The sequence below is a fragment of the Cherax quadricarinatus genome, chromosome 13 (assembly GCF_038502225.1).
Source record: "Cherax quadricarinatus isolate ZL_2023a chromosome 13, ASM3850222v1, whole genome shotgun sequence".
Taxonomy (NCBI): Eukaryota; Metazoa; Arthropoda; class Malacostraca; order Decapoda; family Parastacidae; genus Cherax; species Cherax quadricarinatus.
In genome coordinates, this window is record NC_091304.1 from 48,726,627 (window position 1) to 48,751,682 (window position 25,056).

A 25,056-nucleotide genomic window follows, 5' to 3' on the forward strand; every position below is an offset into this window, starting at 1 on the left:
GACTCTCACTTATCAACTTGTCGTACTGCATCAATTCCTACCTCAAGACTCTATTTACTACATTATTTATGATTGCATTCATGGGGGGGGGGGGAGCTAAACCTGTAGGGGTCATACGGCGACTGGGAAAATGGAAGGCATCCTGACTGGATTCAAGGAATTGGAGCACAGGTCCAATTTCATGGATCAAGACCCCCTCGCCAGAGGAACCTACCTTGAGGTATCTACAGATCAAGAAGCCCTCACCAGCATCAAGGAACCTCCCTTGAAGTATCCATAGATCAAGAACCCCTCACCAGCATCAAGGAATCTATCTTGAGGTATTCATAGATCAAGAAGCCCTCACCAGCATCAAGGAACCTCCCTTGAAGTATCCATAGATCAAGAAGCCCTCACCAGCATCGAGGAACCTCCCTTGAAGTATCCATAGATCAAGAACCCCTGTCATCAAGGAATCTACCTTGAGGAATCCATATCAAATAAAGTTTTATATTCCTTATTCTTCCTTACTGTTGGCTTGGGACACTTGATATGAATTTTAAAGCTGTTTTATAATAAAGGAATACACTTTATTGTTACACAAACCATGAAGAGGCTTCTGTCGAGCTGGAGATGGGCTCCTAACCTGACAGGTTAACATGGGGAAGTGCTAAACCACAAGGGTTTGTTGTAACAGGGGTCACACAGCACCTGGGAAAGTGGAGGTCATCAGTTTCTTCTAAGGAAAAGGAAGGCAGCATTAATTCTTTGCATCAAAGATTCCTTCACCAACATCAAGGTGACCTTCTTGATGGGTAGAGTGTCACGTAATAAAATATATTACCTTGTACTTTGTAAAGGTATACCATTAAGTATGTCAGTAAGGATCACTTTGTAGTGTGTTCTGGATACTGAAATACCCTGTGGTTAACATTTTATTTTTACATGTGTATACAGTACAAAATTGCAGTAATCCTCATTTCAGTAGTTAAGTAATACAGTTGTACCACACTTGTCTGGATAAAATAATCAGGATTTTTCTGACACCATTTGCCTTTGATTAAGAAGTAATCTTCTGTGCCAGAACTCTGTGGGTGACCTATGCCATTGTGTCCAACATCATGATGACTGAAACACATGAAATGTCTGATCTCTTTTTTTTTCATACATTTTGCAGTACAGTAAATACTTATAAATGTATTATTGTAACCGCGAACAAGTGGTATTGAATCAGTAACAAACTGCGGCTAGCCAGGGGACTGAACCCGTGTTGTTTTAGCCCGCTTTGTGAGAAGAGAGCAAAAATTCACGACGCTCTAAACCACTGGACCATACAATCCTACAAATATATGTACTGCTTGTGGAGGCTAGTACACCAAACGGAGAATATAATGAAATTAGCTCTGAGGCAACCACACCATCATATGTCCTTGCAAGCCTAGTTTGCTAGGCTCATGCTGTAGTAGGATTGTATGGTCCAGTGGTTTAGAGCGTTGTGAATTTTCTCCCTCTTCCCGCGAAGCAGGCTAATACAACACGGGTTTGATCCCCTGGCTAGCCGCAGTTTGTTATTGTTTATAAATGTATATTGAGTACCCTATTTAGGAGTGCAATTATACATCTTAATTTAATGGCATGTGACGTGACTATAATATCAAAGATAAAAGCATAAATTGTTTAAAGATTGTACTATTATTATATTCATGGGGAAGTACTAGACTCATGGGGATCATACAGTGCCTGAGTTTAAAGATCATAAAGTATGAACAGTAATGCCACTGCTAGAGAAATGCCTTGGTTCAGTGCAGAGAACTGCTCTAACAATTCAGCAAGTAGCAGCATTACTGCAGGAAGTAGATCATGATATGAGGACACAGAACAGATAAATCTCCAAGTTCTTTTCTCAGTGACAGTGTTAAGGGTATGGTCATGGTCAGTAAGTGGATCTCAAAGTTCCTTTGTGTACAAAATTTTATATGACTGGTTTCACCAGATCATGCAGAAATGAAGATAAAGATTAAATATTCTAAAGCTGAGTATACAAGTTTAAAATTTTGACACAGCATTCATCACAGTTGCTGATGCTGCCTACAAGAGTTGATAAATACAGTCACAAAATTCAACATAAATGTCTGAAATATATTAGAAATCAATCTATGGGATGATGAAACCCAAGCGGTAAACAGTCTTCGCATGTAAGAATGTAGCTTAAACACAATTAAGAGCTCCACTTAACTGGAAAAAGAAAATGCTCATCTGCATGGGTTTGAGAGTGTCCAGTGTTTCCCTTTCACTAGTGGTCCAACTAGCAAACTGATCTAATAAACACTGGGACTGATCTGATAAATATTTTATGCCTGAAACCCGGAGTCATTGCAGGAAAGAAAGGTTTTTTGAAGACTGCAAGACTCTGAGTCTGCTTGATAAATGCTCTCAAATAAATAAATGCTTCAACAATTACACAAATTTGTTTTGCTATGTGCTTTACTAACTGTATGTTCCTGATTCAGCCCATGGATCAAGGAGTAATTAAGAGTCGGAAATTCCACTGCCTCGACAAATTCATGAGAGAACCTGTGGAATTAAGAGTCGGAAATTCCACTGCCTCGACAAATTCATGAGAGAACCTGTGGAATTTAGAGCACCAAAGGGCAGTGAAAACTTCAAAAAAACAGTTTTATTCATTTCAGAAGCCTGGGAACCTGTCATGGCTCCTGTTCTGATGAATGCATTAAGTAATAGTACCGTAAAGCCTGCTACCTGTTTCCTGAGCATAATACATGTACTAATCCTATTTTTTAAGTGTTCCATTCAAGATCAAGGTAGTCTTTAGCTTCTTCACTAGTGAAATTATAAAGGGTCACGTCACACTGTTCCTCACATTCCTGAAGATTTGGAGGGTTTAATCAATGGTACCAATAATGCTCCTGTGTTTTAAACATAAATGAACCCAGACAAACAAAAAAGGTGAATACAATAAGGAACCTGCTCCACAAGTGTGAGTACTCACTTATTTGTGGTTGCAAGGGTTGATTCACAGCTCCTACCCCTGCTTCTTTACTCCATGAGCTTTATAGTACCTCTTGTATAAATCCTTTATAGTACCTCTTGTATAGATCCTGCCTCCATTGCATAACTCTCCAGATTCTTCCACTTCTTGACAACTCTATGACTGAAAAATACTTTCTAACATCCCTGTGACTCATCTGAGTTTTCACTTCCAGTTGTGGCCCCCTTGTTCCTGTGTCCCATCTCTGAAACATTCTGTCCCTGTCCACCTTGTCAATTCCTCTCAGTATTTCATATGTCGTTATCATGTCCCCCCTATCCCTCCTGTTCTCCAATGTCGTCAGGTTGATTTCCTTTAACCTCTCCTTGTAGGACATGCCCCTTAGCTCCAGGACTAGTCTTGTTGCAAACCTTTGCACTTTCTCTAATTTCCTGATGAGTTTGGCCAGGTGTGAGTTCCATACTGTTGCTGCATATTCCAGTATGGGGCTGACGTACACAGTGTACATTGTTGTCAATGACTCCTTACTTAGATGTCAAAATGCTATTTTCAGGTTTGCCAGGTGCCCATATACTGCAGCAGTTATTTGGTTGATGTGTGCTTCAGATGTGCTCAGTATGACGGGTCACCCCAAGAGCCTTTTCCTAGAGTGAATTTTGCAGCCTTTGACCTCCTAGGCTGCACTCCGCCCGCAGACTTCTTTGTCCTTCCCCGAACTTCTTGACTTTGCACTTTGCATTTGTCGGAACCAGGCTTGCAGCCTGTCCAGCTCTCCTTGTAGGCTTACCTGATCCTTGTCTATTTGTATTCTTCTCATTAGCTTCACACCGTCTGCAAAAAGGGGTACTCTGAATATATCCCTTCTGTCATGTCATTCACATATACGTATACTAGAAACAGCACTGGACCTAGGACTGACCCTTGTGGAATCCCACTCGACACATACACTCTCTCTGACACCTCACCACACACCAACACACATTATTTCCTTCCTGTCTGGTATTTCCTGATTGCAGTATTCTCCCTGCTATTCCTGCCTGCTCCTCTAGCATTTCAACCTCTCTTGTATGGTATTGTATCGAAAGCCTTACAGTCCAATTATTACTATTATAATCAAAAAGAAGCGCTAAGCCACAAGGACTATACAGCCTTACAGTCCAAGAATATGCATTCTACCAATCCCTCTCTCCTGTTACCTTGTCGTAGAACTTCAGTAGGTTTGTGATGCAGGATTTTCCTTCTCAGAATCCATGCTGGTTGTCATGTATGAGCCCATTCCTTTCTAGGTGCTCCACCACTCTTCTGATAATCTTTTCCATAACTTTCCATACATGTCAGCGACACAGGTCTATAGTTTAGTGCTTCCTGTCTATCTCCTTTCTTAAAAATTGGGACTATATTTGCCATCTTCCACACCTTAGGCAGTTGCCCTGTTTCAATAGATTTATTGAAGATTATTGTAGGTGGTACACACAGTACATCTTCTCCCTCTCTCAGGACCCAAGGAGATGTTATCTGGGTACAATGCCTTCAGGATATCTACCTCACTTAGCCATTTTTTCACCTCATCCTTGGTTGTGTGCAGTGCTTCCAGAACTTGTTGGTGCACCCTACTCCCTCGGTTTGCTGGAAGTCTCTCTCTTCACTGTAAGTACCTTCCTGAATCTTGAAATAAGCTCCTCACATACTTCCTGGCCACTCCCTTTGAGCTCCCCTTCTCCCTTCCTCAGCCTGATTACCTGGTCCTCGACTGTTGTGTTCCTCCTGATGTGGCTGTACAACTTTTGGCCAGAATTGGCTTTTGATGCTATCATTCTCGTATTGCTACTGGGCCTCTCTCCTTATCCATGCATCTTCATTTCTGGCTCTTCAGCTCAATTCCCTGGTTCCCCAAGTCCTTTGAATTCTAAACATTTTCCATACTCTAACACACTTGGCTTAGCTTCTCCACACCTCCAGGTAAACCATGAGCTCACTCTGGTCTTCCCATTGTTTCTGTTACCCTTTGGCACAAACAATGTCAGAGGTAAATACAGTGGAACCTCAAAAATCGAACTGCTCCCAACACAACCAATTATGTAAGTGTATTTTTGTAAGTGCTTTTATAAGTGTATTTTTAAGGGTCTGAAATGGACTAATCTAATTTACATTATTCCTAATGGGAATAAATTCATTCGGTAAAGGCACTCGAACAGACTTCTGGACCGAAGAAAGTTCGATATTTGAGGTTCCACTGTACAGCTAAACACGTTATCAAAGTTGTTGAATGTGTGACTTGAGGAGAAAACAGAGAAAGGGTCATGCATAGTGTTTAGATAATAAGGCACAAAACCTTCTCCTGATATAAAAGTATGCAAGAAGAAAGGAGAGCCTTCACAACAGTGTATTTGAAGTGCTGGATGGATTGAAATCTTTAAAAACCACAATCAGCCTTAAACATTAGTAGCAAGAGTGCATCACTTGATCACATTACACAAATGATTTCTGACCAGGTGCTGAATGATAAGACAGAGCTACGCTAGAAGCAAATGCATCAAGAGCTTAGAAAAATTTGCACCTTGTCTTAAGGAAGCTTTATCTTGCTTCTCTGTGCAGACAACTTCAAGTACAAAAGCAAAACAAAACCTATTGGCCTCATAGTTGGCAGTCTAACAAGGCAGCATGAATAACTAAGGCCATTTGTTGAATGGTTCAACAATTATTTTATTACTGCACTGAAGATGTACCTAACCAGAACATTAAGAGTTCTCCTTATTCTAGATAATTCCTGTATTCATACTCCAGTCTTGCAGTTGAGGGCCCAAGTGTGAAGGTTGTGTGTTTATCACCCAATACAAACCCTCTGATACAGCCATTACACTGAGGAGATATTAAGACATGTGTTATACAGGCTACTGCCTTCATAACACTTGTAATGAAGTGATTTGAATTTGGAAATGCAAAATAAGGTGCTTATAATGTGGAAAAGAGCTCCATAAATGTTAAATAATGTTGGTATTTTGTGGAAGTTTTTTATAAATGATGTCACATCACTAGAAAGGAGCATGGGGAAGATAAGAACCAAGTTTTGGAAGTACAGTGGACCCCCGGTTAACAATATTTTTTCACTCCAGAAGTATGTTCAGGTGCAAGTACTGACCAAATTTGTTCCCATAAGAAATATTGTGAAGTAGATTAGTCCATTTCAGACCCCCAAACATACACGTACAAATGCACTTACATAAATACACTTACATAATTGGTCGCATTCGGAGGTAATCGTTATGCGGGGGTCCACTGTACTGAGCATGGTGTCCCTCACTGCAAACTTTATCTCTCCTGAACCAGTCTACTAACAAGTTTAAATACTTAACACAAAATGCCTTGACCCTTCCAGAAACCAAACAAAATACTGACCTCAGCACAAGTACAGGCAGGCCCCGCTTTACAGTGTTTTGCTAATACAGCGGTTTTCAACTGTCCATTCTCAATTTATTCAGACTTCCTACAATAAATACATTCACAACTCACTATAAGCTAAAACCAAAAATATTTTAAAGTAATGTGTATAATGTATATGCATTTTTTAGGCCTAGCTATATAGCTCACTTAATATATGATAGTGTAAACATGTTATCAGGCTTTGATATGTGTTTAAAAGTGAAATAAGACTATGATTCACTTTACGGCGATTTTCACTTTACAGCAGTAGCCCGGAACTTAACCTGCTGTATAAGATGGAAGACATGGGAAGTCCAGCAGCTACCATGAGAAAGGTGAAAGCTCTGAGAGCTCAGGTGATAAAAAAAAAGAAAGCACCTATTCCATTACCTGATGAATGCAGACCTCTTGGTGCCCTAATTGCCATTTTCTCGTCTCATCAGTGAGATCCTCTGTGAGCATGGAAGATATTTAAGGTCTGCTCTATTCTCTTTGTATTGGGCAAAAAAATTTATTAAGATTGTGACTTGTTCCTGGATATATATCATCTTTTGCAGTGGCAGGTTTCTCTGTGAAAATCCCAATCAATCTCTGGTAGAGTTAGAAAGCATTATTTACTGGGAAAGCAGCTTCTGTAGAATAATGAGTGGCCGATTCTAGATATTTCTGGGATAATTACTGAGTATACCAGGAAAAGTGTACGGTAGGGTTATAATTGAAAGAATTAGAGATAAGACAGAATGTAGGATTGCGGATGAGCAAGGAGGTTTCAGAGTGGGTAGGGGATGTGTAGATCAGGTGTTTACATTGAAGCATATATGTGAACAGTATTTAGATAAAGATAGGGAAGTTTTTATTGCATTTATGGATTTAGAAAAGGCATATGATAGAGTGGATAGAGGAGCAATGTGGCAGATGTTGCAAGTATATGGAATAGGTGGTAAGTTATTAAATGCTGTAAAGAGTTTTTATGAGGATAGTGAGGCTCAGGTTAGGGTGTGTAGAAGAGAGGGAGACTACTTCCCGGTAAAAGTAGGTCTTAGACAGGGATGTGTAATGTCACCATGGTTGTTTAATATATTTATAGATGGGGTTGTAAAGGAAGTAAATGCTAGGGTGTTCGGGAGAGGGGTGGGATTAAATTTTGGGGAATCAAATTCAAAATGGGAATTGACACAGTTACTTTTTGCTGATGATACTGTGCTTATGGGAGATTCTAAAGAAAAATTGCAAAGGTTAGTGGATGAGTTTGGGAATGTGTGTAAAGGTAGAAAGTTGAAAGTGAACATAGAAAAGAGTAAGGTGATGAGGGTGTCAAATGATTTAGATAAAGAAAAATTGGATATCAAATTGGGGAGGAGGAGTATGGAAGAAGTGAATGTTTTCAGATACTTGGGAGTTGACGTGTCGGCGGATGGATTTATGAAGGATGAGGTTAATCATAGAATTGATGAGGGAAAAAAGGTGAGTGGTGCATTGAGGTATATGTGGAGTCAAAAAACGTTATCTATGGAGGCAAAGAAGGGAATGTATGAAAGTATAGTAGTACCAACACTCTTATATGGGTGTGAAGCTTGGGTGGTAAATGCAGCAGCGAGGAGACGGTTGGAGGCAGTGGAGATGTCCTGTTTAAGGGCAATGTGTGGTGTAAATATTATGCAGAAAATTCGGAGTGTGGAAATTAGGAGAAGGTGTGGAGTTAATAAAAGTATTAGTCAGAGGGCAGAAGAGGGGTTGTTGAGGTGGTTTGGTCATTTAGAGAGAATGGATCAAAGTAGAATGACATGGAAAGCATATAAATCTATAGGGGAAGGAAGGCGGGGTAGGGGTCGTCCTCGAAAGGGTTGGAGAGAGGGGGTAAAGGAGGTTTTGTGGGCAAGGGGCTTGGACTTCCAGCAAGCGTGCGTGAGCGTGTTAGATAGGAGTGAATGGAGACGAATGGTACTTGGGACCTGACGATCTGTTGGAGTGTGAGCAGGGTAATATTTAGTGAAGGGATTCAGGGAAACCGGTTATTTTCATATAGTCGGACTTGAGTCCTGGAAATGGGAAGTACAATGCCTGCACTTTAAAGGAGGGGTTTGGGATATTGGCAGTTTGGAGGGATATGTTGTGTATCTTTATATGTGTATGCTTCTAGACTGTTGTATTCTGAGCACCTCTGCAAAAACAGTGATAATGTGCGAGTGTGGTGAAAGTGTTGAATGATGATGAAAGTATTTTCTTTTTGGGGATTTTCTTTCTTTTTTTTTGGGTCACTCTGCCTCGGTGGGAGACGGCCGACTTGTTGAAAAAAAAAAAAAAAAAAAAAAAAATACTGAATGGCTGTTGTAGTCTGTCACTGATACCAATGGTACAAGAAAGAGGAAGATTATCTACCACTCCACAAGTGGCTAGCCACTTTCTAATGCTTGCCCCTGTCCTAGCATGTTTATTCCCACTACAGCATTCCTATGGTTTCTGTGATGTGCACTGAAGGTGGATTTGTGTTGTATATACTGTTTGTTATAATATATGTTTATTTTCCTCAAAGAGAGGTTCTTTGGCCTTCCTTGAAGATCAAACCTAAGTTTATTAATAATAGTAATGACCACCTGTTTAGTGCTGTTTGAGAGTTTATGAGGCCTTAGGGTGGTTATATAGTAATTTTGTGTAAAAGTGACCAATGTTTTTACCCCTAGACCAGTGTTTAACCCCCCCTAAGGTCTCACAACTTCATAACACGTATGCACTGATCAAGACAAGTGGCTTCTTCAGCCCTACAGAGATAACTAAGAAACAAGAATATATATAGCAATGCTTTCCAGTAAGAAGTGGAGAACAGCATGATGTTCAATGGTGATAAGTTCCAACTGCTTAGGCATGGAAAGAATGAAGAACTCAAAAGGAACACTGCATAAAAACTCAAGAGGTCTGTCAAACAGAATGAAAGAAACACGTGAAAGACTTGGAAATAATTACATCAGCTGACCTTTCTTTCAAAGAACACAATAAGACAAAGGTCACGACAGCCAGGAGGATGATGGAGTGGGTAATGAGAACCTTCAAAACAAGGAAAATAATGCCAATGGTGACACTTTTCAAAATGCTAGTGTTTCCTCATTTGGAATATTGTTCAATGTTGATGGCCCCATTCAGGGCAGGAGAAATATCAGAGCTGGAATAGATACAGAGATTGTTTACAGTCCACATAGAGCCAGTAAAGCATCTGAATTTGGGAATGCCTTAAAGTCTTAAGTATGTACTCACTGGAGCAGAGGAGAAAGAGAGATACATGATAATATATACCTGGAAAGTACTTGAGGGCCTGGTCTCAAATCTGTACACTGCCCTAATAATATACTGGAGTGAAAGATATGGGAGGAAGTGCAAAACAAACCCAGCAGAGCAAGGGTGCAATGGGCACAATAAGGAAAAGCTGTATCAACATCTGTGGCCCCAGATTATTCGACATCTTACCAGAAGATATCAGAAACTGCTGAAAGAAGTGTAGAAATTCTTCAAGAGAAAGCTAGTCAAGTATCTTCACCAGATGCCAGATCAACTTGGTTACTACTACTGCCCCTACTACTACTACTACCCCTACTACTACTACCCCTACTACTACCCCTACTACTACTACCCCTACTACTACTACTACCCCTACTACTACTACTACTACTACCCCTACTACTACTACCCCTACTACTACTACTACTACCCCTACTATTACTACTACCACCAATACTACTACTACTTTCTGACAACCTGTCACCTAACTCTCACCATTATATATATTCATTTCTTAGTCATCTCTGTATTAGGACTGGAGAGGCCATTTGTGGCAAAACTTTTCTTGAGCAGTGCATGTGTGTCTTTTACTTTCAATATATTAAGAAAAAGTGTAAATTTTATGGAAATTACTTAAAGTATTTACATTTCCATCTCAATAATAATCAGTGCCACAGATATTTTATAAAGAAGAATTATACAACTCTTACTATAGCATACCCAGTATATAATATGTCAGGAGAGTATCTAGCAAAGCTCTTATACAGAGGCAATTCTCCTAGTTTCCACCCAAGGAGGAAGAGGTTCAGTTTCATGGCCAGGATTGGTTACCATGATACAGTATTTCAGAGTTGGTATGCATAGTCCTTGTCACTCTCTTGTTATGTCTCTTAACATTATTATACTTTTGTTGCCTAAAGTAAGATGTAGCATAAGCAAATGATAAGACTGCTTAAATATTTAGATATACTGTACATACTAGAATATCTTCAAACAAAAATATAAGCCATCGGATAATTATGATTTATAACTATCACAATCGACATTATAGATCACAAAATTCTTGAAAAGATTCCTTTGAAAATATAATGATGCAAATTAGGCAGCAACATCAAAAAATTTATCCACCATGTTCGATACATCTGCTGGAGAGTACTTGATGTACTTTTCTGTGTTCTTTGTGAATGCAACATTGACATATCTGGGAAAGAAAAGAAATTTTATGTTTATTGTTTGGCTTCTTCTGAGTTGAAAATATTAAGATATTTAAAACTAGTTACTAACAACATTGCCTTTAACCCATGCACTGTACAGACTCTCTCCAATTTAAAAATATAGTCCAAAATATAGTTCAAAACAAACAATTTAGACATTCATCACACTAAAACATATCCTCTGTTCATTATTAACCCTCTGACTGTCGCAGGCCCCTTCCTGAAACTGTCATTCTATGTCGATAAATTTTTGGAAAAAAAAAAATTATTTTTTTCTTAGGAAATGATAGAGAATCTTTTCCCAATGGTAATGACACCAAAAGTACGAAATTTGGTCGAAAACTCACGGAATGACGCTCCCGCGAAGTTAGCAGTCTCGGCGACATATACACATCGGCGATTTCGCCGACTTTGAGCCCTGTTTTTGGCCAATTCCATTGTCCCAGTTGACCAAACTCATAGCTATTTCTTTAGAACTCCAGTTTTTCTATCAGTTGAGTACAAAAAACCGCCCATTTACCGATTTGAACTACCCAATAAAGTGGTCAAAAATTGGCAATTTTGGCCAGTTTCACGCAAATTAAAAAAGATGCCAATTTCAAAATAGGGTCCAGAATAAACAATGTAGACATTCTTGGCACTAAAATAACATATCCTCTGTTCATTAGTCACGTCTCTAGGCACCTCTTATATTACTATTGCTTTCTATTTTGATTTTTTATTCGTACAAAAAAATACAAAATTTACTGTTATGCAGACTACTGCATTATTGTATAAATGGTATAAATATCAGTGCACTAGTGAAAGAATATTAGACTCCCCAGTTGAAGTGTATTGGATGTGTGGTATGATTTGCTTACTCCTTAACATTGGTAAAAATTGAACAATTTCGCTACTTTGAGCTCAATTTTAAGGTCGTTTTCATCGTGAAAGTAATGAAAATCATCTCTATTTCTGTAATATGTTTTCCATTTTATCACCTGAGACAATGAAAATGAGAATACAACAATAAATACTATACAAAAATTACACCTCAAATTCAGCATTTTAATCCAAAAAAACATTTTTTTTTCTCATTATGCACTGCATGCTGCAGGATTTTTTTTATGTGGTGCACACTGACCACACAGACCCATTCTTTCACATGTGGGCCAACCAGCTTTCTCCCGCTTGATTTGAAGCCACTAGAATTTACACGTATAAATACGTCAGAAACAGTGGCGCGTAAGACGTATATACACGACCGAAACAGTCAAAGGGTTAATGTCCCCCAGGCCTCTCCTATATTACACTTACCTTCCATTTTGAATTTTTAATCACATAGAAAATTTACTCTATTTCTTGGATGATAAAATATAACCAGGAATGATTGGTCATGGTTTGTGGCATCTCAATAATTGACTCAAACCCATTAAAAACTCATAAAACAGACTAGGGGTTGTAGGGAAACCTTACCCATCCTCAGGAATATTGAGCAAAAATCAAATATTTATGCTACTTTGAACCCAATATCAAGCTACTTTGATTCCTGAAATCAATCAAAATCATTGCTATTTCAGTAGTATGTCTTAGGTAGTAGGTTGGTAAACAGCAACTGCCTAGGGAGGTACTACCGTCCTGCCAAGTGAGTGTACAACGAAAACCTGTAATTGTTTTACATGATGGTAGGATTGCTGGTGTCTTTTGTCTGTCTCATAAACATGCAAGATTTCAGGTATGTCTTGCTACTTCTACTTGCACTTAGGTCACACTACACATACATGTACAAGCATATATATACACACCCCTCTGGGTATTCTTCTATTTTCTTTCTAGTTTTTGGTCTTGTTTATTTCCTCTTATCTCCATGGGGAAGTGGAACAGAATTCTTCCTCCGTAAGCCATGCGTGTTGTAAGACGCGACTAAAATGCCGGGAGCAAGGGGCTAGTAACCCCTTCTCCTGTATAAATTACTAAATTTAAAAGAGAAACTTTTGTTTTTCTTTTTGGGCCACCCTGCCTTGGTGGGATACGGCTGGTGTGTTGAAAGAAAAAAGATTCAGTAGTATGTATTTTATTCTATCAAACGATAGAATAAAATACACCTCAAATTCGGTATTTTTACAATACATACACACACAGTCACAGTTCTGTATTCCCCATCAAGCACAGTGTTGGGCAAGATTTTTTTATGCTGTGCACACTCACTGCACAGATCTATTCTCTCATATCTAGGCCAAAATTTACCTCTCACAGCATATCAGAGTGAGATAGGTTCATAATGTAGAACTATGTGAGAAACCCTGGCCTCAATGACATAGTTCTACATACTGAGTACTGAACTTTATGTATAACTTCACTGTTAACAAAACATCTGAACTTAGATATAAAATATTAAAATTTAGACATGCACCTTCAATTATGGTATAAGTGACTATGGAAAAACAGCTTTTGAGTTCCAAACACTGGGGTAACAAACAATTTCCATAAATGCATTAAGGTTGTTACTGGAGGACCTGGTGTAATTATAACTGCAGCCACACTAGTTTGGGCAGTTTCCAGTATGGAAATGCTCTAGCCAGTGTGACTTGTGGCAAACTGAACACCATAATCTGCCCCTTTTCCTCCCCTCATATAGATGGCTACCCACAGTGATATGAACCAGGAAAAGTGCCTTGAAAAATGAAGTGCTGGTGTTGGTGACAGGATGGATTTTGAGGATCATTCCACATGGTTAAGTAGTTTTAACCTTAAGATACACTGAATACATCAAACTTTATGAATGCTATTTACAACAAGGACATTATGTGAACAATAGCATACCAATGAGGTACACTGTAGTGGTACTTGTATTTCACTTAGCATTATTATTATTATTATTATGGGATAAAAGAGAGTGCAAAAATTATAGGGGGATAAGTCTGCTGAGTATACCTGGTAAAGTGTATGGTAGAATTATTATTGAAAGAATTAAGAGTAAGACGGAGAATAGGATAGCAGATGAACAAGGAGGCTTTAGGAAAGGTAGGGTCCTAACACAATTATACTACTATGTACTACACTGTAGTGGTACTTGTATTTCACTTAGCATTATTATTATTATTATTATGGGAAGTGCCTGGGGAATGAAAGGCAATCACATTAAATCCAAGGAAAGGGAGAACAAATCTAATTTCTTGGATCAAGAGCTATTTATTGGCATTTTCCTTTTAAGGAAACTCTTTTCTTTTAAATTCATCAAAAACAATTCCATGTGGGTCCCAGCCACAGATGACAATGCCTTCAACTGCTGCACCTCATTTGACACCTATACAAGCCTCCATCTTCCTGCTTATGCCTTAGATTCATCAAGATTAATGTGATGAATATTTTCTTAACATTTTTTCATTACTTATGAGATTATTAAATTTATAGTAAACACTGAGCTTTCATTTGTGATAATACAGATGAAAATATGCATAAAATAACTTAACAGCACTACATTCATTGCTGAGAACTATCGGATTTCACATGCTAAATAAAAGGTAATTTTGACTTATTTTATTTGGTAGCAATGGATTTTTTATGTTCGGTATCTGCAAATCTGGTTCCTCAACAACCAACATGTTATCAACCATTCAGTAATAATTTAGATAAAGCTAAAATAGTTTCAATTAGTAGAGAGGCTTATCATCACACTTACTTGTCATAAAATGCTTGGTACTTTGGAAGGATGTACTCCATATTGTCTCTCTTTAGGCTCTCTCGTAGTTCTCGATCAGGAATGGAGTAACTACGCTGGACTTTTGACATCTCTTCCATTTCTTTGTTGAAGCCCTATAAGTTTTGTGGATATGATTGTGATATTCAGAAAATCTATTACATTATTTAGGAAAGAATGTGACAGGTGTCATTTTTTGAACCTAGAGTAAAACTGCATGCTATTACTTTAAACCATATGGTATTCTGTTTCTTACATTACAGTATCAGTATCTGTGGATGCCTTCAATAACAAACTAAAAAAACACTACTCCTGTCACTCTCACATCTCACCATATATTCAGGTCATCTTCAATTCCCATTTTCACTTACATACTACAGTGATTGCTGTTTTATCCTAATGAGGAATGCAGGTGTTCTGGATAACTGAAAATGTTGGTCAACCATATCAGAATTCTGATAACTTTTTATTCACAGGAAGAGGAGTGAAGAGACACTGCAGTTTGCTGAAGCATTTTCTGTATGTCTTTATGTACTATGGTCACATAAACTACCATATATAGCTAAAATATATTTTTTTATTTACCTTAGCTAGTTCCATCACATTAGCCTGATATCCTGACTTTCTTTGTACTGTAATACTTTGAGTTCATAACATATATATATCCCACTATTCATTATACTGTATACTTTTCTATTTAGTACTTCAAATAAGCTACTACAGTACCAGCATATATTGCTTTATTAAACCTGTACAAACTCATAAATGAAGAAATGTCAAATTTATCAATGTCAAATTTAGTCATATGCATATGACTAAAATCTTGTAAAAACATGTATTCTTTCACATAAAATAACTGATGGTTTATAATGCACCTCTAGCAAGACAGTGATGGAGTGAGTGATGGTGAAAGTGTTTCTTCTTTTTTGGATCACCCTGCTTCAGTGGGAGATCACCAGTTTGTTGAAAAAAAAAAAAATTTAACGACACTCATGAGATCAGAAATCCCAACCATGTATTTACAGTACATTACGTGTATTACATAACTGTATACACATCATTACATAACTGTATATAAATCTGTACATATCTGTATTCACATCTTAATGTAACTGTATACACATCTTTATGTAAGTGTACATACATCTTAACATAGATGTAGATGCATCTTTACAGCTATCAACAATATACTCACTGCAAATTTGTCTTTGACAAGCTGCCTTTCTTTGTCACGGAGTTTCCCAGCTTGAATGACTGACAGTGGGACATCCTCATGGTTCACCAGGTAATGCAGAACACGACTCCAACTGTTTTATATTTAAGAAGTATTACATAAGAATTTATTTACGCATTCAACTACTAAAGGCTAGTTTCCTATCTATATTTTGTATTGTTATCTTGAATTGTACTTTTTTAATAGGTAAGATATTTTATTTTGAACACTACACCCACTGAAAGAAACAGATTTTTATAAAGCTCTTCGCCTGAATCTATTGAATCTACAGTCTAGCATGGACCTAATTATATACACAGAGAAGTGCTGTGCATAATCATGGGCTTTCTGCATGCACAACCAAATGTCACCTATCTCTGTACTAACATTGTATTATGTGGAAATAAATCTTTGACTCTGACTTCGAATGGATCACCAGACCACAAAGATTTATACAGATGCCATCAATAGCACAGGAAGACTTCATTTGGCAAGATAAAAACATAAAAAAAAGGAAGGACATTTCTGGTTGGAATGAATTGGTTGATGCCCACAAGCTAGGACATGCAGCTCATGGCAGCCCAAGAGTCAGACCTATGGCAGAACAGGTTAGGGCCCATATCAGTATAAAGGTGAGAGGGAGTAACAGACCTAGATGACCATTCAGTGAGCCAACAGACTAGGCCAAATCATTCTCTAAATCCTAACATCGGTAGTTCTCCACAGGTATCACTGGGTGACTTACGAAATTGTAATGACACGATTGCAAGCAAACCATACCACGGGCGGGGTTAGAACCCGCATTTGTGGTCACAGTGGTGCCTATGCTAACCTTAATATGGTGTATAAATATACCTAGTTGGATGAATCTTATTGTGACTAGCTGGCCCGGTGGCTAACGTGACGGTCTGGAGTTTTAATACTCTCTGATCGCGGATTCTAACCCCGCCCGTGGTATGGTTTGTATCACTGGGTTCTTGGTTCATACACTTGATTACAAAAAATTACTTGTGGTTACATATTTTTTTCATGTGAGTGTAGTGAACATTTTTCTGGTTAGTAGGAATATCAGCTTAAGCCAATCCCTAACTTAAGATGCAACGCTCTGTTCACTGCCCAGAAGAGAGCTTTATTTACACTGAACCTGGTGTGTCTATTTAGCAATTCGGCTTTTTACAACTGTCCACATTACAGGTCAGGAGTTTCCTATCCCAGTGCCAATGCCCTTTAAGGTTCCTCCTTAAGGTCTTCAAATACCACCTTAACTTTACTGGATATTGGTGATAGGATTCCTATTAAATAATATATGCTAAACCTTTATGGGTCATGCAGCAGGATTCCTATAAGTGGTTTGTGACACCTGAACACAGAAAAAACAAATTTTGAAGAATATCACAAAATTTCCTGTGAAAGGTTCAATGAATCATGATTTCTCCCACAATACCTTCCCTTATCAGTTGTTCCTCATAAGACTATGCCAGCTATTTTCTGGGGTCTGTAGTCAGCAACAGACAGCAATAGCAATGCAGTTGCACAGATACACAATGTAAGGTAAACAAATAATTTACTCAGCAAAAAGTTACAGTAGTCTATTTACTGGTGCAATAGGTCTACCAACATGTCCTTATTCCAATAAATAGCCAGTTCATGGAACCCTTCACAAATTTTTTTTTTCATAATTTAAAATGCAGTACTTTAATACATTTACCTCTGAGAATATAATCTTTTTTGCTCCATTATCTGATCATTATACAATTTGTCACACTGTGGTTCAACCAAAGCAACTAAATTCAGCAATTCTGAACTGTGCAGGGTCTTGAGTATGTAGTTGTAATTGTTGAGTCGGAATATTGCTTTCAGAGTGGCATCACTATATGCTTCACTGCGGCTGACCAGCGCCAAACCCAAGTTTACCAGTACTCTTTCTGGAAAAAAAAATAAAAATAGAAGAATAAGTAAACTAAACTGAATTAAGGTTAAATATGTAACTGATAAATACTGTATTTCCCATCATATAAGGCATACGACAAAAGTATCATAACGGTAAATCAGCAATCATATTCAAGGGCTAATTACCCTTTTACTTTATGCTAAAGCACAGTCCAAAGCCTACCCTTGAACTTGAGCTTATAAGGTATGGGGTGATTTTCCAAGATTTTTTGTAGGTAAAAAGGCGTGCCTTATATTTCCGAAAATACAGTAATTAAGATTAAGATTCTTTATTTCAGCATGATACAATGTTTGTACAGAGGTTTTGATAACAAAAAGTTCTATAAAGGAGAGCAAACTTATCAAGACTGTTTATACTAGGTAAGTAATATAAAAAAAATGGTTGGATATTTTTTAGTAATACCAGCCATCTCCCACCAAAAAAAAACAAAAAAAAAACCCATTCAGTCAATAACTGTCTTGTCAGACATGTGCAGATATCACAAGTCAAATGACTTTACAAATTGCAACACCCCTGCCCCCTCCTTCAGAGTGCAGGCACTGTACCTCCCACCAACCCTAATTCAGAGTGCAGGCACTGTACCTCCCGCCAACCCTCCTTCAGAGTGCAGATACTGTACCTCCCACCAACCCTCTTTCAGAGTGCAGGCACTGTACCTCCCACCAACCCTCCTTCAGTGTGTAGGCACTGTACCTCCCACCAACCCTCCTTCAGAGTGCAGATACTGTACCTCCCACCAACCCTCCTTCAGAGTGCAGGCACTGTACCTCCCACCAACCCTCCTTCAGAGTGCAGGCACTGTACCTCCCACCAACCCTCCTTCAGTGTGTAGGCACTGTACCTCCCACCAACCCTCCTTCAGAGTGCAGGCACTGTACCTCCCACCAACCCTCCTTCAGTGTGTAGGCACTGTACCTCCCAGTTCCAAGACTCAAAGTTCAAGTAATTGGTTAGATATTATAACCACTAAAAATACTGATGATTTTTTTTACACATCAGCCATTTCCCACTGAGGTAGGGTGAACCAAAAAGAAAGAAAAACCCATAAAGAAAGAAAAACTTTCATAATCATTCAACACTTTCATCATAACTCATACATAATCACTGTCTTTACAGAGGTGCTCAGATATGACAGTTTAGATGTCCCTCCAAACTGCCAATATCCCAAACCTCTCCTTTAAAGTGCAGGCAATGTACTTCCCATTTCCAGGACTCAAGTCTGGCTAACCAGTTTCCCTGAATCCCTTCACAAAATATTACCCTGCTCACACTCCAACAGCTCGTCAGGTCCCAAAAACCAGTTGTCTCCAGTCATTCCTATCTAACATGCTCACGCACGCTTGCTGGAAGTCCAAGCCCCTCGCCCACAAAACCTCCTTTACTCCCTCCCTCCAACCTTTTTGGGGATGGCCCCTACCCTGCCTTCCTTACCCTACAGATTTTTTTTTTTTAACAAGTTGGCCGTCTCCCACCGAGGCAGGGTAACCCAAAAAGAAAATACTATTACTTATTACCAAACCTCTTTGTACACATAGCTCAATTAAAGGCTCCCCATTTTCATTTACCCATGACACCCCAAATTTACCTACTACTCCTTCCACAACATTTTTACCCACTTTAGCATTAAAATCCCCAACCACAAGTACTCTCACACTTGGTTCAAAACTCCCCACGCATTCACTCAATATTTCCCAAAATCTCTCTCTCTCTCCTCTATACTTCTCTCTTCCCCAGGTGCATATATGCTTACTATAACCCACTTCTCACATCCAACCTTTATTTTACTTCACATACTCGAATTAATACACTTATAGTCCCTCTTTTCCTGCCATAGCTTATCCTTCAACATTATTGCTACTCCTTCTTTAACTCTAACTCTATTAGAAACCCCTGACCTAATCCCATTTATTCCTCTCCACTGAAACTCACCCACCCCCTTCAGCTTTGTTTCACTTAAAGCCAGGACATCCAGCTTCTTGTCATTCATAACATCCACAATCATCTCTATCTTATCATTCGCACAACATCCACGCACATTCAGACTTCCCACTTTGACAATTTTCTTCTTATTCTTTTTAGTAATTATTACAGGAAAAAGCATTACTAGCCCATTGTTCCCGGCATTTTAGTTGACTTTTACAACACGCATGGCTTATGGAGGAAAGATTCTTATTCCACTTCCCCATGGATATAAAAGGAAAAGTAATTAGAACAAGAACTAAAATAAAATCAAAGAAAACTCAGATGAGTGTGTATAAATAAATGTGTACTTGTATGTTTAGTGTGACCTAAGTGTAAGAAGAAGTAGCAAGACATACCTGTAATCTTGCATATTTATGAGACAGACAAAAGACACCAGCAATCCTACCATCATGTAAAACAATTACAGGCTTTCGTTTTACACTCACTTGGCAGGACGGTAGTACCTCCCTGGGTGGTTGCTGACTACCAACATACTACTACTACAGATTTATATGCTCTCCAAATCATTCTTTGTTCCATTATCTCTAAATGACCAAACCATCTCAACAGCCCCTCTCAACCCTCTGACTAATACTTATAGTAACTCCACACCTCCTCCTAATTTCCACACTATGAATTCTCTGCATAATACATATTTACACCACACATTGCCCTTATACAAGACATCACTGCCTCCAGCCACCTCCTCCTAATAAGTGTGTTGGTACTGCTATACTCACATACATTCCCTTCTCTGCCTCCATGGATAATGTTTGTTTGTCTCCACAGATACCTCAACACACCACTCACCTTTTTTCCTCCATCAATTCTATGGTTAACCTCATCCTTCATAAACTCATCCGCTGACAAATCAACTACCAATTATCTGAAAACATTCACTTTTTCTATACTCCCTCCCTCCAATGTGATATCCAATTTTTCTCTATCTAAATTGTTTGATTCCCTTATTATCTTGCTCTTATCTATGTTCACTTTCAACTTTCTACCTTTACACACCCTGCTGGTATTAAAGGAGGGGTTTGGCATATTGGCAGTTTGGAGGGATATGTTGTGTATCTTTATGCGTATATGCTTCTAAACTGTTGTATTCTGAGCACCTCTGCAAAAGCAGTGATAATGTGTGAGTGTGGTGAAAGTGTTGAATGATGATGAAAGTATTTTCTTTTTGGGGATTTTCTTTCTTTTTTTTGGGTCACCCTGCCTCGGTGGGAGACGACCGACTTGTTGAAAAAAAAAAAAAAAAAAATGGGTGACAGAGACTGAATGTTTAAATAAATGTGTAAAGGCCAATATTTGCTACAATATGCAGATGCTGTTTTAACTTACATTTACTGCAAACAGTTTCAGGTGTTTATTTCCTCAACCAGACCTCTGAATATATCCATATGCCACAGAGAGAGAGAGAAACTAGAGTAATTCCTCCATTTATGCAGGTATGCTATATGCAAATTCACTTTTGTGTCTGGAGTTTACCTGGAGTTTACCTGGAGAGAGTTTCGGGGGTCAACGCCCCCGCGGCCCGGTCTGTGACCAGGCCTCCTGGTGGATCAGCGCCTGATCAACCAGGCTGTTGCTGCTGGCTGCACGCAAACCAACGTACGAGCCACAGCCCGGCTGATCAGGAACTGCCTTTAGGTGCTTGTCCAGTGCCAGCTTGAAGACTGCCAGGGGTCTGTTGGTAATCCCCCTTATGTGTGCTGGGAGGCAGTTGAACAGTCTCGGTCCCCTGACACTTATTGTATGGTCTCTTAACGTGCTAGTGACACCCCTGCTTTTCATTGGGGGGATGGTGCATCGTCTGCCAAGTCTTTTGCTTTCGTAGTGAGTGATTATTTACTGTGAGAAAAAATGTACACTAGAGTATGTGATCAGTGTGGTTCACAAAATGTAATGAAGATTTCTGTAATGAAAAATTAAGTACTGGTGACCTGATTAATTAAGAGTACAACAGCTGATAGGGGACAGATTGCAACTACAGTGAAACCTCAGATTAATAGACCCCCAATTAATGTATTTTGGAAACTACAGGTAACAAAAATTGGCTGGACAAATGTTGGAATCATTAGACAAAATGAAAAAAAGTCCATAGATTCTGGATTTTGTTCAGGGTGACCCAAAAAAGAAATACTTTCATCACCACTCACTCCATCACTGTCATGCCAGAGGCAGGCCAATACTACAGTTTAAAAACTGCAACGTATCTCCACCCCTCCTTCAGAGTGCAGGCACTATACTTCCCACCTCTAGGACTCAAGTCCAGCTAACTGGCTTTCCTTAATCCCTTCATAAATGTTACTTTGCTCACCAGGATGACAGATATCTGCGTTAAAAAAAATATTTAGTATGTCAGTATTATATGTTCTGAAATTAAGTATAAAAAACAGTGAGAAATTTTTCTTTATCATTCCTGGAAGGAAATATTTTGTTAACAGATATGAATTTCAAGATTATTAGTAATAAAATTAAAAAAAAAAAAAAAAAAAACAAGAACTTACTTATGTAAGCTCCAAGAAGTGCTTTAGCTGTGAGAGACAGATCTATGCCTCGAGGTAAATTGGACAGAGACGCACTTAATATTGGGTCCCGTTGAAGCATTGGTGACAGTGTGACAGCATACTCCAGAAGCTGTTCAGTGAAGATGAGAGCATTGCTGGTGACTTCATGTACAGTCCCATCTTTAGGCAAGGCACGCTCTCCATCACTCTTCACACTCTCTACAAAGCCCTCCAAAGCTCTGACACACTGAATGGGAAAAATTAAATGAGCGAGATGGAGACAATTTTCTTGGCAGCCTGGGAGGAATAATTATATTAATTATGGAGATCCATTAAGTCTCCAGCTGGTAGTTTCTGCAAGCAACTAGAGATCATAGGTTCTCAATTCTACTGATGTAAGATTACCATAGAAATCATTTTGGAAAGCAAGAAAAAATCACACAGACACACATCTGGGATTATGTATAATTGGGAAACAAGATGCAAAACAACCACAGGGGAGTTGAATGATGGCTCAAAAATTTTCATGTTGCAATCAACACATCTTCAGGAGCTTGCAATGTTGCAGAAATAGAGTAGGATATCCAGGTAGATTCATTCAGGGAAATGAATGGCTCTAGCTAGAGCCATTCCCCTAAACAAATCCACTTGGCCTTCCTACTCATTTCTGCAAAAATGTGTTGATTGGAACACAAAAAGCCTAAAACTTTCATTTAACTCTCCCTGTGGTTGTTTTGCAGCATCTGAGATATGTTTAAGTTCTTCTATGTTAAGTCATGCTAAAAGCTGTTACAGTGCAGACTTTGTGACATGGCACAGTGATGTGCTGCAGAATCGAGCAATTGCTCTTCTATGTGATGTGGTATAATAAAACTGGTTCACTGTCTTTGCAATGGTGGATTCCTTTTATTTATTTATTAGACCTTTTATATTTTCCTTATTTTTTTTCAACAAACCAGCCGTATCCCACGGAGGCAGGGTGGCCCAAAAAGAAAAACAAAAGTTTCTCTTTTTCAATTTAGTAATTTATATAGGAGAAGGGGTTACTAGCCCCTTGCTCCCGGCATTTTAGTCACCTCTTACAACACGCATGGCTTACGGAGGAAGAATTCTGTTCCACTTCCCCATGGAGATAAGAGAAAATAAACAAGAACAAGAGCTAGAAAGAAAATAAAAGAAAATCCAGAGGGGTGTGTATATATATGCTTGTACATGTATGTGTAGTGTGACCTAAGCGTAAGCAGAAGTTGCAAGACGTACCTGAAATCTTGCATGTTTATGAGTCAGAAAAGAGACACCAGCAATCCTACCATCATGTAAAACAATTACAGGTTTCCATTTTACACTCACTTGGCAGGACGGTAGTACCTCCCTGGGTGGTTGCTGTCTACCAACCTACTACCTAGGATTTTCCTTATTATTACCAATATTAACCATAAGGTGAATAGAACTCCACAAAAAATTAAAGACTGGGCTTAAGTAGTATGTTAATTTCGTACATAAATGCTCAGGGGTCATGACAAGCAACTGTTTTAAAAATAAACAGATACATCATTTACCAGAATAAAACCACAGACATGCCTTGTATAAAGTGTGAATTTTTAAATCTAACTGGTAGGGAGTTTTTTAAGATAACTATCAAAGAGATGCATCTCATAACTGGGCCACAATTACCACAACATGCTGAAATCTTCCATTATATCCAGTAAAAATATTTATTATAAACTAGAGTAACTGATGAAGAACTCTACCAGAGCAAAGCAAATTAATCACTACACCAACCAATAATGTCAAAAGGGGTAAAAGCACTCTATAGATGCTCCTTGACTTTCGTTGGGGTTATGTTCCAATGAACTCATTGTAAGTTGAAAATATCATAAGTCAAATATGAATACGATTATGATAAATGAATAAATAACTACTGTCACTGAATAAGTAAATATACAAATAATTACTGTAACTGACTAAATGCCAATATTGAAAAGTAAATAAATAAATGCAGGTTTATCCTATCAATAAATGTGTAGTGTGTGTATCACTATCACACCACTGGAAAGTTAAAATACTTTAAGTTGGGCCATCATAAAGTGAGGAGTGTCTGTACTCTGTTACTGATAAATATTTTACTGTATTTGAATGAAAACCTGAAAAGTACTAATATTTCACTTACAGTCTCCTGTAACATATTGATGATGGCAGCAAACTTTGAGCGTATTGATGTCTGGCAGTTTGTTAGCAAACGATCGTACTCAGGCTGCATGTTTGTGACATGACGTAACATTGCCAAAACTGAGAGTACAGCTTGGTGGTCCCCTCTCCCCACGCTTCTTCGTGCCTGGCTAGCCAGACCCTGGTACAAAAACAAATAAAATGGGGTTGAAAATTACATAACAGTGAATATTACTAATATACATACAGCCTCTCCTCACTTAGCGACGTACTTGTTTACCGACACCTCGGACTTACAACGGGCTGTCTGACCAGTATACATACCTAAATAATGTATATTAGTTCCGATTTCCTCTATTCTGTTTATTACAATATACAATACATTACTGTATAAGCATTTAAGAATACATATACCGGAAATGTTATAAATGGTGCAAAGGTGACATTAAAACAATAACAAAGATGGTTGATACAAACTCACTACCATTATAGTATGCTCCTCACTTAGCGACGAATTCGGTTACTGACATGATCTTAGGAACGGAACTCCGTTAATTAGTGAGAATGTGTTTGTGTGTGTGTGTGTGTGTGTGTGTGTGTGTGTGTGTGTGTGTGTGTGTGTGTGTGTGTGTGTGTGTGTGTGTGTGTGTATGTGTGTGTATATATATATATA

The 25,056-nt window shown here is 38.5% G+C and overlaps 1 protein-coding gene across 4 annotated transcripts in view; it reads right to left on the reverse strand.

Annotated features, from left to right (window-relative positions):
* Positions 1-7,685: 7,685 nt before the first annotated feature.
* Positions 7,686-25,056, reverse strand: part of Exo70 (exocyst complex component 7) — a 63,118-nt gene continuing 45,747 nt past the window's right edge. For all 4 annotated transcript variants that reach the window (XM_070084705.1, XM_070084703.1, XM_070084704.1 and 1 more), the window contains exons 10-15: positions 24,385-24,564; positions 22,215-22,461; positions 17,494-17,710; positions 15,768-15,879; positions 14,555-14,688; positions 7,686-10,880 (exon numbers count right to left, since the gene is read on the reverse strand). In XM_070084705.1, coding sequence (XP_069940806.1) covers positions 10,778-10,880; positions 14,555-14,688; positions 15,768-15,879; positions 17,494-17,710; positions 22,215-22,461; positions 24,385-24,564 — 993 coding nt within the window. In that variant the 3' untranslated portion in view covers positions 7,686-10,777. The remainder of the gene's footprint in view (positions 10,881-14,554; positions 14,689-15,767; positions 15,880-17,493; positions 17,711-22,214; positions 22,462-24,384; positions 24,565-25,056) is intronic.